This window comes from Streptopelia decaocto, assembly GCF_964273445.1.
Source record: "Streptopelia decaocto genome assembly, chromosome: 7".
Taxonomy (NCBI): Eukaryota; Metazoa; Chordata; class Aves; order Columbiformes; family Columbidae; genus Streptopelia; species Streptopelia decaocto.
This window is the reverse complement of record NC_138661.1, coordinates 18,695,972-18,712,517: the sequence shown is the minus strand read 5'-3', so window position 1 is coordinate 18,712,517 and position 16,546 is coordinate 18,695,972. Positions and strand designations below refer to the sequence as shown.

At 38.3% G+C, this 16,546-nt stretch overlaps 2 protein-coding genes across 4 annotated transcripts in view; one reads left to right on the top strand and one right to left on the bottom strand.

The window, feature by feature from the left end:
- The window catches only part of EFCAB11 (EF-hand calcium binding domain 11), a gene marked incomplete at its 5' end in the record, with an annotated part of 113,443 nt that extends 102,684 nt beyond the window's left edge, over nt 1-10,759 (bottom strand). Inside the window, 4 exons of the mRNA XM_082058357.1 lie at nt 1,079-1,248; nt 9,005-9,100; nt 10,083-10,092; nt 10,581-10,759. Of these exons, the coding sequence (XP_081914483.1) occupies nt 1,079-1,248; nt 9,005-9,100; nt 10,083-10,092; nt 10,581-10,759 (455 nt within the window). The remainder of the gene's footprint in view (nt 1-1,078; nt 1,249-9,004; nt 9,101-10,082; nt 10,093-10,580) is intronic.
- TDP1 (tyrosyl-DNA phosphodiesterase 1) overlaps nt 10,387-16,546 on the top strand; it is a 48,252-nt gene continuing 42,092 nt past the window's right edge. For 2 of the 3 annotated variants that reach the window (XM_082058689.1, XM_082058687.1), the window contains exons 1-5: nt 10,387-10,475; nt 11,219-11,767; nt 13,321-13,364; nt 13,942-13,997; nt 15,030-15,126. In XM_082058689.1, coding sequence (XP_081914815.1) covers nt 11,230-11,767; nt 13,321-13,364; nt 13,942-13,997; nt 15,030-15,126 — 735 coding nt within the window. In that variant the 5' untranslated portion in view covers nt 10,387-10,475; nt 11,219-11,229. Of the gene's footprint in view, nt 10,476-10,584; nt 10,892-11,218; nt 11,768-13,320; nt 13,365-13,941; nt 13,998-15,029; nt 15,127-16,546 lie in introns of those variants that run through there. The other variant, XM_082058688.1, reaches the window with a different exon arrangement.

The window sequence follows — 16,546 nt, the reverse complement described above, 5'->3', positions numbered from 1 at the left end:
TTGACCTAAAAAGTGTTGATATTCAGGAAAAAAAATTTTAAACACTGGGCAGAAAAATTTGCCCTCCATAGAAGTCCCTACAACAAAATATTTAAAAAGGATAACACCTCAAGCTATGCTGCCTACATTTTCCTATTAATTTCTTGACAATATAGCAAAAAGTGACACTAAAATCAATTGGACATCAAAAAAATGCACCACAAAACTTTTCAAACCCTCTTAAAATAATTTCTCTCCTCAAAATATATTACATGTTTAGCGCAAAACCACAAAATTATCTAAGACATTAGACGCTCTGCACTTTGATTTAGTTATTGTATGCCAGTGGCTTGAAAGATGTACAGACCAATTCCTGCGCTGCTATAACACTTTGTTCCATGACTCGAAATAACTGCAAAGACGAAAAACAACCAACAGTCTGACTCCACCGTTAAAGATGGTGCTCAGCAAACTATCTGATGCTGTGTCTTCAAAAGTGAAGGACTACTCTCAATGACTGAGTTGCTTCCAAACAAATAATTCACATGACAAAAAGAAAGTTTTACACGTTGCAATGCAATGTTTTCCAAAATATTTTAAAAATAATGTTCACTGGCAACTGCAGAAGATCAATTTTTTATGTCTGCAAATGACTTTCAAAACTTTATCCGTTCACTTCTGAGCCAATCTCATTTTGTAGGAAATCTCACCACTACTGCCTTGCAATATGCACTACAGTTTAACTGAATTTTTCAAGAGACAGCTCTTGAATGCAGATTTCCTGATTACAGGAGAAAGTGTAGAGGTAAAAGATTTTTAGGCTTCTTAAGAAACAGCACAGGCAAAAAATTACCGTTAATATTTATTATTTTAATTATATTTATTATTTTTATTATTTCTGTGTATATGATTTATATTAACCATTATGTTATTTACAAATATTGTTTATATTTGTAATATATATTATTAAAAGCACTGAAACAGTAATATGCTGAGGCTTGTATTTCATTTGCATGATATAAACCAATCATTTCAATTAACTGAAATCCATACAACAAAAAGCCTGCTATTCAGGAATAAGGATCTCTTTGTTGTTTACTTGAAGGCTTCAACTATGATTTTTTCAGATAACTGAGGAGAAGCAGAATTGAAGGCTTTCTTGAAGTCTTCAAAAGTCAAAAACCCTCTATCTTTTAATTCAAGGATAGGCAAGAGAAAAATAATATCAATGAAGTCCTTCTTTAAAGTACCTAATACAATTATGTTTGCCTGTGAGCTAATCAATCAATTCACATTTCTGAAATGATTATACACTCCTTAGGTTATTGAATTTGCAAAATGTTTTTGGGTGGCTACATTATATAGTCAGCTGAAGAAAGAATTTATACCGACAATTCTTTTTTGCCACCATGAACCCTGTCTGACAGTACTGGGCCTATAACATCTACAACTCTCTTACTTCACTTTTAATTTTAAAAGTAGATATTTTGAATGGAAAACTTTTGAAAATTTTAAATTTGTAAAACTTTGAAAATACAGACTCTAGAATATGTTAAATTACCTTTCAAATCTATCGTTTTCATTGACATCTTAGTTATTCTGAGCATTGTTTCAAAAATTGTCGTTCGTTAAAAAATTCTCCTTAAGTCCTTTGAAATAACTCACTAAAAATAACACTGCAAAAGCTCCTTTTAGTTCATGGCAAAAAGCTGAGTGGATGCTTATCTGATCAGCCCAACGTGTAATCTGCCCTATATTTCACTTTCCCTCTTTTCAAGGACCAGAGTCCTATCTCAGGTCAGGAAGAAAAGGGCAAAGGATCATCTGAATCTGAGCTCAGAGGCTCCTGATGAAGTTCCCTTATTTCAGTTTGGTGATGGGAGATCCTCTGCCATCTAGCAGAAATGAAAAAGAATCACCACATCTACTTTCCAACCAGAATGATAAAAAATCCTTGTTGCTTTGGTTTCCATTCCTCAGTCTATAAACATCACCAGGGACACAAATCCATAAAATATATGGCATAAATTAGTAGAGAGTATGAGAAATAATGAGAGGTAGTAATAGCAAGTAGGTAGGGTGAATGGCTAGAGATTTAATAGCTGGAGAAGCTCACAGTACAACAGACAATCCACCTAGAACACCGTAGCCTACTGAACAAGACTTTATTTACAGTTATATCATCATGATCTTCATTACTCTGGTAGTGTTCTACTTAACTTTGCAGCATCTAGGTCATCTCATCTTAAGTTCTTTTTATCTCCTTCAGGTGTTCTGTTTTGCTTAATTGTTTTAGAATTAAATTAATACGCCAAATATTTAGGAGGAAAAAAAAAACCTTGCACATCAAAAACTGTAAATATTTCCCTTGTTTCATTTCTGTATTAATGTGCAGCCTTATTTGCTCTCATGAGATTTAAAAATTTTCCAAATAATAGACCTAGAAAAATGTAAAACATAAATAAATCTCCCTGTAAAAAAGTCAGTTTTATTTTTCTAGTTAAAAATATTTATGACTGTGGTCTAAAAATTATGAATAATTTTAATTAGATAAATAAACACAACAGTAAAACTGAAAGTTAGATCATGATCATGCAAATGTTTCAATATAATTTAAATTTTCACACATATTTTCTATATTTGAATTTAATGCTTCTATTTACTTCTGCTTTTTTTCTTCTTGTTACCTGCCATCTCATGTTTCCTTGCACTGGAGAGAAACACGGACTTTTCCAAGTCAATAGCACTTGTACATCACAGATAAAGATCCACGCTGCATAAGCAATCTATCTGGCATCACTCCCAGCATTGGAAAAAAACCTCTGAAATAATCTATAACCTCAGATATAGAATCCTATGAAATTCATAATAAAATTGAATGTAAAACAGGATTGGTTATTCTTCCTGTATATGATATGAAAGTCTTTACTTGCACATTTGTCCTTTCAATGAACTGAAAATGAAAGAAATTGAGATGCAAACCTAGTTTATAAGCACTTAATTGATGATTTATTCTAACATCAAACATAAAAATTAAGAAACAAAAATCTGCCCCTCAAAACTTCAGGCCTCCCCATGAAACATGCAAAAATCTTGATACAAAAATTCTGCAGATACTTAAAAAAAAACCAATCCCACTTCAGCTCAATATTTAAGCAGACAAATATTCCTTCTCAAAACTTCCTAAGATATGCTTCATGCTCATTTTAAACAACTTAATTTTCTTTGGAAGGCAACATGACTTTGTCCTGCAGAAATTTTTCTTTATCAAATAATATAACAAAAGCTCTGCACTACTCTTTCTTTTGATTCATTCATATGCTATTCTTTCTGCAGTGGTTCAAAAGCACAACTCCTTCAGCTCCACCTGCTGTCTCAATGCAAATCTTAAACACCAAGCTTACAGTCCTTCTTATTTCTTCTTGAAAAATCATATATTAAGAACTGTTACAGTCTCAGTTTCTGGGATGACAAAGACTTGCCGCTTTCAACTGCTAGATTCTGTAGATACACAATTTCTTTAATAACAGAGGTTGCCTAAACCTACTGAACTAGCCTGCCTGAAGAGCTTTCCATTCAATTGGAGAACTGTGGAAACGAAACCATAAAAAGCAATATAAGCTTTCCATCCATTTATTTTTTCTCTTTCAGAGTAACATACGAGCCCAGAAAATTATAGTATACAATTTTCCTTTTATAGAATGACTCCTATAATAGAGTGCCACCTATTCATTGAGCTTGAGACTTGGCAATTTATGTGCTACTAGAACAGGCTGTAAAGCTATCTCAGCCACAAAAAGGTCATCTTAAAAAATATTCAGTACCTAATCGCTATGAACAAATCCATAATCTAGCTTTACACATTAGCTCACTATTTTTGGTTCAGGCATTCATATGTTGTTGTTTTCTTGAAAATAATACTAATAAAATCTTTATTCTGTATTTGTTGCCTAACTAAAGACTTTTAAGTAAGGGTGTGGTTTAATGAATATGGGTTATGGCATCAATGCTAAAATAAACAGAACCAGCCTCCACAATGTCCTTCAAATGTATTGAATACTTGTGGGGCCATGTGGCTAAAGGGATGAGGGAACTTACTGATAAAAGGAACCACATAGTTGAGCCATTTCATTTTTTATATGGATCATTTCGCCAGTAAGACTTGCCATGACCCCACAAACAGATGTATGGGCATAACTGATAAAGTCAAGGGTAAGAAAAAAACAAGCACAACTATGTAAATGGGAAGGTTGTTGCAGAAAGAGATATTTATTGAACTGTGATGTAAGACTCCCGTATTTCCCTAAGGAAACAGTGAAACCATATAAAAAAACTGTTAGAACTGATACAACCTTTTTCATCACTTACCAACTTGAACAGTAAAAATTACTAATTACTTTTCTCTATCACTAATCTACATAATATTGCTATTAAGAAATGCCACTTCAAAAAGTTAAGAAAAAGTTCAAGCTAAATGTATCGTACAAGCACTAAAAATATTACAAAACTAAATGAAATAATATCATTCTCTTTAATAGCCATGGTCAGCTCATTTATACAATCACAGATTCATTTAGGTGCAAAAAGACTCATGATCATCGAGTCAAACCATTAACCCAACCCTGCCAAGTCCACCACTAAACTATGTCCCCAAGCACCACACCTACATGTCTTTTAAACACCTCCAGAGATGGTGACTCAACCACTTCCCCAGGCAGCCTGTTCCCATGCTTCACAACCCTGCCAGTGAATAAATTTTTCATAATATCCAATCTAAACCTCCCCTGGCGCAACTTGAGGCTGTTTCCTCTCATCCTATCACTTGCTACTTGGGAGAAGAGACCAACACCCTCCATGCTACAACCTCCTTTCAGGTAGTTGTAGATAGCGATAAGGTCTCCCCTCAGCCTCCTTTTCTCCAGGCTGAACAGCCCCAGTGCCCTCAGCCGCTCCTCATCAGACTTGTGCTACAGATCCCTCAACAGCTTCATCACCTTCCTTTGCACTCTCTCCAGCACCTCAATGGTGAGGGACTTATCAATCTTATGATGAGGGGCCCAAAACTGAACACAGGATTCATAGAATCACAGAATGTTAGGGATTGGAAGGGAACTCAAAAGATCATCTAGTCCAATCCCTCTGCTGGAGCATGAACACCTAGATGAGGTTACACAGGAATGTGTCCAGGCAGGTTTTGAATGTCTCCAGAGAAGGAAACTCCACAACTCCCCTGGGCAGCCTGTTCCAGTGCTCTGTCACCCTCACTGAGAAGAGGTTTCTTCTCAAATTTAAGTGGAACCTCCTGTGTTCCAGTTTGCACACATTACCCTTTGTCTTACCATTGGTTGTCACCGAGAAGAGCCTGGATCCATCCTCGTGACACTCACCCTTTATATATTTATAAACCTTAATAAGGTCACCCCTCAGTCTCCTCCAAACTAAAGTGACCCAGCTCCCTCAGCCTTTCCTCATATGGGAGATGCTCCACTCCCTTAATCAACTATCTTCTGAAACCTAGTTTGATCAAAATTCATTCGTTAAATCTGTCTGAAATAAAAACTTTAATAAAAAAGTAGAAAATGATGAGAAGGAAATGAAAAAAAACAAAAAACACCACCAACAAAAAAACCACCAAACCTGTTTGCATCATCCAGCTTCTACAACCATCCTGAAACCAATTCACTACTGTCTCATTTCGTACTCTGTCTCCTTTACTGTCTTTCAATAGGATCTTACCCCACAATTTTATCTGATAGGATCACAGGACTGACACGTTGTTTAGTGTGTTACCAAGATTCACTAATACACACTAATACTAACATGTTATGAAGATTCACTACAGTACAAGAGCAAAAAGCTAAACAACGCAATGAAAACGAACAAACAAGACTTTTCAGAACTGAATTAGGAGGTGACCAAGAGCTCACTGGAAAAGATCTTTGAACAATGTAAGGGACTGTATACCCTAGAAACACAGAGGACCATTTTGGGCTATATTTATACTGATTTTTAGCATGACTGAGTTCTCATGAGTACCAACTCTTGCATCTATGCTGTTAGAATACAAGACTGCACATAGTTGTGGCACTGACACAACTCATACGGGAGGAGACAACATGTTAGCAGCTTCTAGTGTAACCCAAGCATACTCCATTCTGGAGAGCAGACAAGCCAAACATGCCACGACCACTTAACCTAAGACTACATATTCCATTTGGCCTGCAACACTTTTCACATAGATTGTGCCAAGCATACAAATAGAGCAGGGAGTCCTGTTCAGAAAGCTTTGATGAGATGTGCCAGAAGAGCAGCTGGAAGGTGTGCGCAGCCCTGAGCCCACGCTGCTCTGACATCAGCATCTCGGTCAGCAGCAGACACCGACCTACCTGTGTCCTGCTGTGCAGGCATGGAGCTGGGTCACGGAAAACACTGGACATTTTGGGAGGCCTGGCCTCCTAGGCACACCGCAGAGAGCGCTTTAGTTAGATCTAGATGTAACAGTACCAGGAATTAAACTTTAGCTCGAGAAACAACATATTTTCACAACTACTCCTGCATTACCCTTTGCACTTGAAACTCTGAACACCTGAATGTGCAGTTATCTGTTTGAACGCTTGTTGAAACACGAGAGCATTTTAGATCTGTTCAAATAATTTTGGGGAAAAGAGGATCACTGAACCAAACTTTCAGAGAAAAAAAAGTGTAAGTCCCAAAAACATGATTTCCACAATGCTACTAGTTCCCAGAAATTATTATTTTTATATGCTAATAACCAAATATACATACAGTATCAGTCCAACAATCTCTATTTTCATGTTTTCCTAGTTACTTGTCTCAGAAAGCTTAATTTTAATCAGCAGTAAGTTCAGAATCTCCATGAATAACCACACCAATAAAATACTCAATAAAAAATAATATAGCATTATAACAACAAATTACTTTGAAAAAGCAAGTGGAGTAGGAATGTGATTCAAATCTTAGGTCCCACCTTCTCCAGTAAAGAGTTTGTTAGTGACATCTAGTGGGTAAAGTTAGTATTACTTTTAATTTACAGAATAAATCAAAACATTACCAAAAAAAAAGACGCAGCAACAATTTACTAAAAATGCGGTTGCTTGATTGCAGTTGATGATGCTAAGTAATTGCCATTTCTACTGAAAAGTTTATTGTGGTATCTAGTGTAGTTGAGGAAACAGTTTCCCCCTAAGATGTAATATATGTGCACCATTGCCTATTTCTTGTAAAAGATCTTGAAAGTACTTTCCCTGCAAGGGATGTTCTTAGTGACTTCCGAAGACATGCAACAGCTGTTACAACAGTCTCTGATTTTAATCATTTTGACAACAAAATAAAATGCACAATAACATGCTCTACAACTGGACCCTAACAATCAACTTTCAGGATTTTAACTTCCGCATTTGGTTCCCATTTGGTGCACAGAGAAAGTTGTGTTTCTCACAATTAGATTAAAAACTACCAAAATGTTGAAAAGAACACTTACAAGGCCTAGGTATCAGCAAAAGGTCTGGCTGTGCCAAAACCCATAGTTAATGCACGTTAGCAAAAGCCACACAGAAAAGTATTTGTCTACCCAGGGCTTCACGATCAGCAGTCATTGGGTAAAGAGCTGCAGTGGCTGCAATTGGGCCCACTAAGGAGCTACTAAAACCACCAGATAAGAGAATCACTGCTGGAACAAACTTTTTATTTACTTCTTGTGTAGCTGCACAGACAAAATGGACTTGAGCCAGGTAGTGGCAGCACTGCCTAGACACAGCAGGTGTTACTTGGCACCTTTTCAGGAGGAAATAACTAAATCGGCACCTCCACTTCCATTCTCTTCCGAAGAAGGAGCCATCAGTGACTTATGCACAGAACCTGCTCTTGCTTGAATGCATTAAGCATGTTTTCAGTACTTCTACTGGAAGAAAAATTCAGGGAGTTTAACAGAACAGCTAATTTTTACATGAAGGTAAAAACAGGTAGGAGAAGAAAGATAAGGGGAAGCTGAGCATTTTCAGATTCATAATTCAGCAGTTAAGACTCACTTTAGAAGTGTAAATTATTTTTAGATCTGGCCCGAGCTCATTGAGAAAATGTTTACCCCTTTTTTTTTAGAAATGTTATTAGAGATTACTATTTTCACAGTTTCATAAAACATTCATGTGGTTTTACTATAAATTACCATCAACAAAATTTTGTTTATGACCTTGTTAAGACTATTTTCCTAAAATATGTATTTAAGTAAAAAATAAAATAGTCACAAGTGTTCCTTGGGGAAGATTACTCAAACTGGAGAAGAAAGATGAATCGTAATTTCTATGCTAAATATATGTTCATGGTATATTGGTCATGCCATGAGAAAAACAAACTCTCAGACAAATACGCATTTATTTTGAAATCTTGCATGTGTTCTTCTTTTGAGATCACTTGCAGTATTAGAGTAGAAACAAAACTTCCAGAACTACATGAAGCCATACAATTTATCCTGTATCTTCCTGTGATTATGCAACACATGATTTCTCAATAAATCTTACCTTTGTTAAGATTTTTGTACAGCTAATGATTTATATTAGAGAAGTCAAGACTAAAAATGCCCAACTGTTACTTGAAACCAAAAATAGCTATTGTTTTGAGAATACACGTTTAGTATTAGGACATGCAGTAGCTTCAAATCTACCAAAACCACTGAGTAAAGAAATGGAGTGTACCATTAATAAAAAACAATAATTACTAATAACAAGCTCAGTAAGTCACTTATTTTGTACCTCTTGTACACATATGAAATATAATGCATCTTTCTGCTCATCACAGTCCACAGCAGCAAAAGTAGGGGTTTGACTATTTTCTTTTGAAATAAATACCCCAGATAAGAGAATCACTTTAAGAATCGGTAGGCATTTCTGTTTACATAGCCCACGGTAACTTACCCCAATTAGTGCGGACCAGTCAATAGACAGAATTCTCAATAGTGAGACATCCGTATAAGCTGAATCTTCAGAATATAAATGAAAAATATATATACCTTTGAGGGCTTACAACCAAACAACATTACTACAGCTACTTCAAAATATTCTCTGCTTATATAGCCTTTGTTATCTTCATCACATGCTCCAAAATCCTAGAAAGTGATTAGCATTAAAAACCAATAAACCTAATCCATATTTTTTACTTTCAATAACTGTTATGGGAAGAATAAAATAGGTACTTGCTGAATAAATTATACTATTAAAAAAAAAAAACAAAACACAAACCAAACTATTGAAGATTACTCACATCTGTCAGAACTCCATTTACTTTGTTACAGTATCTGAAAATGGACTAAGTGCATTTAATTCTAAACTTTTGTTAAGTTAAAATAAAGTATCCACACTTCCACATCTCCTGTAATTGTTATGAAAAAGCTTTTTGCAAAATTAGAATATATGGTACAGACTTCTAGAAACCAAATTACATCAAATTTGCTTCTACAAGGTCTTGAATTTTTTCTTGAAAAATGTCAGGCATCTTTAATTCTCTCAGCTAAGTCAGTATATAGACAGGCACTATGAGGAGACACTGGAATGCAAGCATATTCAGAATTCATCACATTTTCTGAAGTATTTTCGAAAAGAAACACTGTTTCTATAGTCTAGACTTAAACAATAGATTATGCACACAGCATACAATATCACACAACTTTCCTAAGAGCTTTTCCCACAGAAGACTTTCAGCAGAGCTTGATAATAAAACATTTAATCTTATAGTAGTGAAGAGTGTACCTGCAGATCGTTTCAGGAAGAGGCATTACATGCAACTCTGCAGAAACGTACTAAAACTACGGGTGTAGCTTCCCAAATGTATTGCATGTTGATATAACACACTTTCACTGTTTCTTAGCTGCAGTCACAAGCTTGTAATAAATCAGAGTAATGAGAACCAAATGTTAAGGCAGTTCAGCGGCAGACAGAGCAAGCTTTGATGTAGTCCGTGCTCTTACTTGATTAATTTTACACCTGTTTTCCTCCCATTCCCTTCTCGAAGTCGTCAGGCAGTTATCTCATTAGCGAGGCACTTCAGACACGGCAATTAACATCGAGCAGAATGAATGGTTATGCAAATACCGCACCTGCCCTAAACAGATATTAAGGTCAAATAAAGACTTATTAGATTAATACAGGTTATTAAGACGTGCCTGTTTTGCCGGTCTAGTAGCTGTGAGAGAGATGCCAGAGCTGCGTGCCCGCCTCTCAACACACGTGGGCCTCTGGGAGGCCGGAAACGCCCTTCGGGCACACCGGGGCAGCGCTGGGCACCCCTCGGGGGCGGCCCCCTCACGCCTCGCGCCGCCACCAGCCGCTGTGGGACAAGCGCAGCGCGGGCCCCCATTGGCTAAAACCAGAAGCGCGCCATTGGCTCGGGAGGAGGGGCGGGGCGGGGCCGGGCCGCGCTGGGGAAAGCGGGCCTTGCTCCTCAGCTCCGCTTTCGGGCGCGCTGACTGGGAGCTGGGCCTGCAGGTAAGTCCCTGGCCTCCAGCCGCGGGAGGGGCTTAGCGGCGGAGCTCGGGAGGTCCCGGCGCGGGCGGGAGTGGCCATTGGGTCCCTTGGCGCCGTGGCCCGTACCGTGGCTCGCGCCCCCTCAGCCGGTGGCTGCTGTGGGGATGGTGGCGCCTGCCGCGCGCTGCCGTTGGCCCCGCCCCCTCCCCCGGTGCCTCCCCGTGCGCAGGCCCTGCCCCCTCGCGGGCCGGCGGGAGCAGCGGTGCGGCGCGGTGCGGCGCGGTGCGGCGGTGCCCAGCACTCATTGCGGCTGAGGGCCTCGTCGTGGCGTGGGGGACGGTGGAGGAGGCTGTGGTCCCGCAGAGGCAACCCGGAAGAGCGGCCCTGGCTCGGCTCCGGTCTCCTCAGCAGAGCGCCCGAGACCCATTAGCGTTGGGGTCAGTATGGCGCCAATTGTTCTCTCAACGTTTTAAATACTTTCCTGTATGTGCCCCTGTCCTAGCCGGTTCTCCATGTGCAGTTTTCCACGTTGGCAGCCTCCCGCTTGATGGTTGCTCCTGTTGCACGTGTTTCTTTGTTTCCTGGATGCAGAAACAAATAGGCCTTGTATGCTATGAAATTTTACTGAGTCAGAAGTTGCATGGAGGTTATACCAAATACAAAACGAAGTTCCTGAGTGCTAATTAAATAGAAACTAGGAAAGTAAACAGGCATGGGCATGGCAAAAATGCCCAATTTTTGTTTGATGTTTTGGGTTTTTTTAGTCCCTAGGAACATGCTTCAGGAAGATGCACATGGAAAATGGACAGTATCTAGCAGTGATGAAAGTACTGAGGAAAACTCTGACAGTGAAAAACCATCTACGTCCTCACCATTGGATGCTGCACATGGCAGAACAAGTGGGCCACCATATCCATGCTCTGAAGCTAGAAAAGCTGCTCACAAAAGAAAAGCTTCTCCCCTGAAGTTCAGTGATAAAAGTTCTATAGAAATACCTCCACCAGGAAAACAGAGAACTAGCCAAGAAGGCTCAGGCTGGTGTCTTTCTAGTAGTGATGAAGAGCCTGAAGATCAGGAAAAGCATGCTCACAAAGAAACACTGAAAGAAGAAAAATGTGATGCACCCGAAGAACATTCTCTGAATCTTCACAAAGATGGACTCTCAGAGAAGTGGAAAGAGGAGTATAATGAAACACCTGGTGAAGGCCAGGATACCTGGGATTTGTTGAATGGAGGGAACCCTTTCAGGTTTTTTCTAACTAAAGTCACAGGAATTGAACAGAGCTTTAATTCTGGAGCCCTGCACATAAAAGGTGAGCAAGTGCCTTGTACAGAAGGGGAGCTTTGGGAGACTTGTTTGCAAGACAATGCTTCCTTTTAGTTTGTCTGTATTTTAAATGCATATATTCCTCGGTGTAGCTGAGGCTTAATATTTTAAATGTTCAAGCTGTGGAAATTGATTCTGTAATCTTTGCCTTTATCTTTTAGAAAAATAGTGTGTAAAGCATTAATTTGCTGGTGCTGATTCTGTTGTAACTGAGTTCTGTTCCATAAATCTCATGTGCATTTAGCCAAGGCAAATCATATGGTGTTTCTTATTGCTCTTTTCTGTGTGAGTTAATCTGGGGAAAACTACTTGCCTTTGCGGCTCCTAAGGGCATGTTTTTCTTGGGTGCTTAACCATGCTCCTCAAGTAGTTATTTGCACTTGTGTTCATGTTGCTGAGTGGTTTGGACCTAGTAATTCACTATTGCTTGATGCAGTGTAAGATAGTACATCTGAAGTTCTCTGGCTGGGGTTAATGGGCCCATTTCAATTCAATTAGAAGTGAATGTAAGTGAAGGTGGAGTGAAGTCTTCGGTGTATGATTCTGATGCTTCAGGAATGTTGTGTAGTTGCAGTTTGATGTAAGGGGGAGCAGCTTGGTGCACCTGTTAACGTCCCCTTATTCAGAAATGAAATCTCTCACATCATGAGACAGAATCAGAAACAAGCATTAATGAGAGATTTATGTGCAGAAGAACAGTAAAATGAGGTAGAAAAATGTTGTTGTTCTTTGAGGAGAACAAATGACTGAAGGGCTGCACAATTAGGTTGTAACTCTTCCTTGACCTCATGTGCTCCTTATGAGCATTGATTGTTGATGGCAGCCTGGTATCAGAGACAGCTTTACTGCTGCATGTCTTCATCTGCTTTGTGAATTCATTGTGGCTTTTGGCCTGTCCTCTCTCAGGAGTAGTTGTCTTGCTAGGGTGATTAGTTCAGCTGGTGGAGAGGCTGAGTTTTTTTTGTTTGTTTAAGCTGCAAAATCAGATTTTTGTAGAGACAGATGAAATATTTTGTCTATCCTAGAAGATATTTGTAGGGTATGCTTTCAAGTTGCTGCAGTGCTTCAGTTATTTGGGTTACAAACCCTCAGTTGGATTTGTTTTCTGTGTCACCATGAATAAACTAAGGATACACGTAACCTATGATCAGTCTGTGACATGTAAGTCTTGAAGCATTAATTGTGCCCTTACTGCTTCTACTCTGCCACAGTTCTTCAAGCCCTCTCTAAAGGGGAGAGAATGGTTTGATGTTCCTCTTTCCGTATGATCTCGGTCTTTTCCTAATGAGTTTAATATTTGTGTTCTACTTTGAGAGGATTAATTATTTTTCTATAAATGTGAGACCATAAGGGTTTCACAGAAGAATCAGTGCCTTGAATAGTCAAAACAGTAAACTTGATGGATGTGTCTGTTACACCAACTCTGTGAACAGTCTAGTACTTGTGTTGTGGCAGCTATGAAACTGTTCAAGATGTGAAATGTTTACTTGATTATTTTATTTTTTTTTTTACTTAATTGTGCTTTGATGTTTTTAATAGATATTTTATCTCCTCTTTTTGGGACTCTTGTATCTTCTGCTCAGGTAAGTTTCTGTTTGTCCAATTGATTTCACTTGCTTATTTCCCTGTGTTGACCTTAAACGTTGTAATCCATGCTTGTGCCATGTAGCTGATATTAGCAGGGAACTTCATTAAAATATATAATGAACTTTAAATATTTTCAAGAGTACAACAATTCATTGAAATATAAAAATCATCCCATGTTTTGCTTAGGATTTAGGCAACTATGAGTCTGCTTTCTCTCCTGTTCTGGGATAATGAGCAGCTGAAAAATGTGTATTTATGGGCATGTAAATTATTTCTTTGAAATAAAAAAGCCTTGCAATCCAGGAATTATATTTTTGTTATTGCATAGAAGCTTTTGCTAACAGTCAAGGTATAAGCACATGGCAAAGAGACTTAAGTTAATTCCTGAATTGTTAAGAGATGTGAAAGCAAGCATGTGAAATTCAAAAATAGACCTGTTTTTAAAACCTGCTGTGTGTGATGTAAGTGTTAGTGAGTGAGGAATTTACATAGAAGGCTTTTTTGCTGTAGTTAATAGTTCTGACAAACTCTGCTCTTTTTTAATGAGTCTGTTTTCTTTTCCTCATGTACAAGTTTAACTACTGTTTTGATGTGGGATGGCTTGTAAGACAGTATCCACAGGAGTTCAGGTATGTTGATTTTACAATGATAAAATGATACAGTTTCCAAATCATTCTGTTCATGCAAGTTCCTGTTACAACTGAATGATAAACGCTTTGCAGTTGCAAATTGTTACCAATTGTGTATGTGTAGACTCTTGGTTTTCCTTGTATGCTTATTCCACAGTTGTAGTTCTCTATTGATTTTTTTTTTTTCCCTCTCTTTCAATACTGTTAATTGGTCAGAGTTTCAGTATGGCTGGTTTCTGATATTTATTAACACTTAGGTGGTCCCATTATAGGCCATGATGACAATGGAGTAGGTGACCTATAAAGATGGAACAAGAAGCCTTTTGCCATACAGTTTATTGAGCCAGGAGCAAAGTAATGCAAGAGAAAGGGAATGTAGGAAGGGCACAAGAAAACTATGTGAAAATGATCAGGAGGTATGTCATGGATATGATATGTTTGGAGTTGCTGAATATTGTAATGAAAGTGGTTCTTATGTTGGCTTGAAATTCCATTCTTATTATTGCAACCTACAGATGAAGTAAGTGTATGATGTAGAGTTTTATTTTTTTGCATTTTACTGGAAACAAAGTAGAACAGAGTATTAGGACGTGAACATGAAACTACTGGCAGAATAGACCTAGCCCTCTCCTTTCCCCTCTCATTCCTTCCATCTTCTCTGTAAGGTAACAATGATTACATTGTCTTGCATCCACACTGTGTATATCAGTACTTCTGAGAGCTTTTATATGTCTGTTTCCAGCTATACAGACAAGACTTCCTTGTATTATTAATTTCTACTTTGATGTCTGATTTACTCCATGCTTCCTGTTTTCCTTTTTTTTTCTGTTAAAGTTTTCTTGTGTCTTTCTCTTAGAGGTTCTATTGTAGCTACTGCTTTTTTGAGTTAGTTAATAAGGCATGTAGATTTTAGTGCCATCTTCCTGCTGGACTATCAGATTTAGGGGCCAGAAGTCACAGCTACATGGAGGAGTGGTTTTGACTGATTACTAATTCACTTGATGTTTTAATAGTAATCTCCTTCTATTTAAGGAAGAAGCCATTGTTGATAGTTCATGGTGAAAAGAGAGAATCCAAAGCTGAACTGATTGCACAAGCACGCCCTTATGAGCACATTAGCTTTTGTCAGGTAATTAACATTTGTATCATCCTTTGGTTGAGATTAAGCCATCTGTTGCACTCAAAATCTTGTTATGGATGAAAAGAGACACCTTATATGGGAAGTCAAGAATTTGTTATGCCTCAAGGAATATACTTGCCAGGACCATAGCAATATGGCAGCTATGTTCCTGGTATCTGTGATTATGGTAGCCCACAAAAGGTTTGCATGGAATGGCTGCCCACAAAAGTGTCATGGGGCTCATAGAATAGCTGCACACCTTCTCCAGTATCATGTTACACTCAAATTCTTGTAATGGCTGAAAAGGAAGCACCTTTTTTATAAAGCGCAGAATGTGGTCCTAGTGTCACTGTAATCCAAAGTCTCATCAAATAATTATTTGTCCAAACATGTTTTACACAAGAAAATGCTGTTATAAATAGTTTCCATAATACTGTTAAAATTGCTGTGAGTGCACTTCTGGCACATGCAATTTTCTCTCTGATGTTATGCTCACACTTTTGCTGTCCCTGAGTTGTAAAGTTGTTGGCTTCAGCCTTGGGAGACATGTGGTTATGGCAGCTTGCAAATGTTTCAGGATTTTGCTGGGTGAAGTATATTACTGATCACGGGGATCACTTACTCTTTGTTAGAAGGAGGTTGTTCTTGGAATTTTCTTCCTTCTCAGGCAGCCTGGTAACCCTGAGCTTCCTAGAGCTTGCTGTATTGATACCAAACATAAGGAGTTCTTAACGCCAGGATTTCTGGGCTGCTGTGTGCTGTACTAATCAGGTGTTTGCACTAAGTTGTGGAGTAGCAACAATTTTATGTGAAAGTTTCAAAGATATATGCAAAACCATGAATTTACTTTTCATAATGTTTCCTTTTCACACACAACAAAAAATTGAGCATAGTATGTCCCATATGATAAATTTGACAGTGTAGGTAATAACAAGTAGCAGGAGAAAGTAGCATTTGTGATGATTTTCCTGTTTGGGTATACTGGTTCAGATTCTTCTGGTAGTCTACATGCATTCTGTTATGTTAGTACCACAAAATTAAAGTTTAATGTTTTAATCTTCTCCTCCATGCCTTTATTAACTAGGCACAATGTTGTAGCCATCACTGGCAAAAAGTATTTTCTTAGCATCTGTAACTCATGTTTCATTCTCTCTTTAGAAATTGTGCTGCAAATACTCTAATAAGAGCAGAGCACTGATAAAAAGGCATTTCTGTCTGGCTGCTGTCCTTTTCTTTGCAATGTTTGCTATTCAGCTGCTTGTGACAGTCATCATATGCTACAGAATCAAAGAATGCTTGAGGTTGGAAGGGACCTCTGGAGGTCATTTGGTCCAGCTCTCCTTCTCAAGTAGGGTCACTTGAAGCCAGTTGTCTAAGACAATATCCAGATAGGTTTTGAATATCTACACGGGTGGAGACTCTTTAACCT